Source organism: Mus pahari, chromosome 19, assembly GCF_900095145.1.
Source record: "Mus pahari chromosome 19, PAHARI_EIJ_v1.1, whole genome shotgun sequence".
NCBI classification, from domain to species: Eukaryota; Metazoa; Chordata; class Mammalia; order Rodentia; family Muridae; genus Mus; species Mus pahari.
Genome location: NC_034608.1, coordinates 22,666,070 through 22,667,378, shown reverse-complemented (window position 1 = coordinate 22,667,378; position 1,309 = coordinate 22,666,070). Strand labels below are relative to the sequence as shown.

Here is a 1,309-nt window from a genome sequence, read left to right as displayed (position 1 = left end):
CACACACACACAGGGACACACACATGTATACACACACACACCACACCGTAACACTGGAGGTCAGAGGACAGCTTGCCCAGAGTGGTTTCTTACTTTCAACTATGCCAGTTCCAAGGGTGGAACTCATGTCTTCAGGCTTGACCTACATTCACCTCTACCCATTGTGCTATCCTGCTGGCCCAGAGCTCCCTATGCAGATCTGGCTGGCCTTGAACTCACGGGAGAACCTCTGCCCCCTGAACTCTGGGATTAAAGGCACTTGTTCCCTGCTGGGCTTTTTTTTCTTCTTAAGGTGCCTTGTAGTCAGGTAACATCTAATGNTGTCTTGGAGTCTTGTGCCACATGCCTATCATCCAGCATTTGGGAGACTAAATAAGGAGTGTAAGGCCAGTTGAGTACTTGGTGAGTTCAAGGATAGCGTGAATTAAATGAGATAACCCTGATCCTCAAAAAAAAAAAAAGAAAGAAAGAAAGAAAGAAAGAAATCTAATCACCGCTCAAAGAAAGTGGAAATCAAGATGCCTTGTGAGAATACACCAGACAAGCTGATAAACCAGCACATGAAGCGCACAAGTGAAGAAGTCCCTTTTGTCTGGGTCTGACACTTGCTTTTGCTTGTCCCCAACCCCCCCCCCCGCCCGTAGGCAATGAATTAATTTTTGAAACATTTTGCTTGCGGAGTTGCCTAAGCAGCCGTGGAGCGGATTTCAACAGGCTTAGAAGGTCATTCTGGGTGCCCGTGGGCAGGGAGGACTGGCGTGGCAGCAATACATTATTAGCAAACTGGGTTCGGGCTCGCACGCCTACAAGGTAGCAGGACTCGGACAAAGGGCGGGCAGTTGCGCCTGCGCGGACCTTCGGCCCTTTCCAAAGGAGTTTGACCCCGCCCTGGGTGGCGTCACGACGGAGTTGCCATGGCTCTGCTGAACCGTCTGGCTTCCGCGCTGGAGTCCCACAGGGTCCGGGACCGCCTGGTGAGAGGAAGTCTGGGGCCGTGGCGGGACCCGAGGGACCTGGAGTTTGGTCAGGACTCAGAGATGAGGAAAACAGGCCAGAGAGGGGGTCCTAAAGGGACCGGCGTCTTACATGACAGCAGGCTGTCGGCAGGCTGGTGTCTCTCACTTGAGAACTTCCTACCTCAGCCTCCCGAATTGCTGGGATTACAGGTGTGTGCCATCACACACAGCTTGCAACTAATCATTTGTGACAAGCAAATGAAATAATAAACGATCTGAGACGGTAGCCCACTGCTTTCCTAGCCTAGACGAAACCTTAAGGTCGGTCCTCAGCACTGCATAAACCAGATAGA

At 51.6% G+C, this 1,309-nt stretch overlaps 1 protein-coding gene across 1 annotated transcript in view; it reads left to right on the top strand.

The window, feature by feature from the left end:
• Positions 1-914: 914 nt before the first annotated feature.
• The window catches only part of Pex11g (peroxisomal biogenesis factor 11 gamma), a 7,840-nt gene continuing 7,445 nt past the window's right edge, over positions 915-1,309 (top strand). The window contains exon 1 of the mRNA XM_029532089.1: positions 915-974. Within this exon, the coding sequence (XP_029387949.1) occupies positions 915-974 (60 nt within the window). The remainder of the gene's footprint in view (positions 975-1,309) is intronic.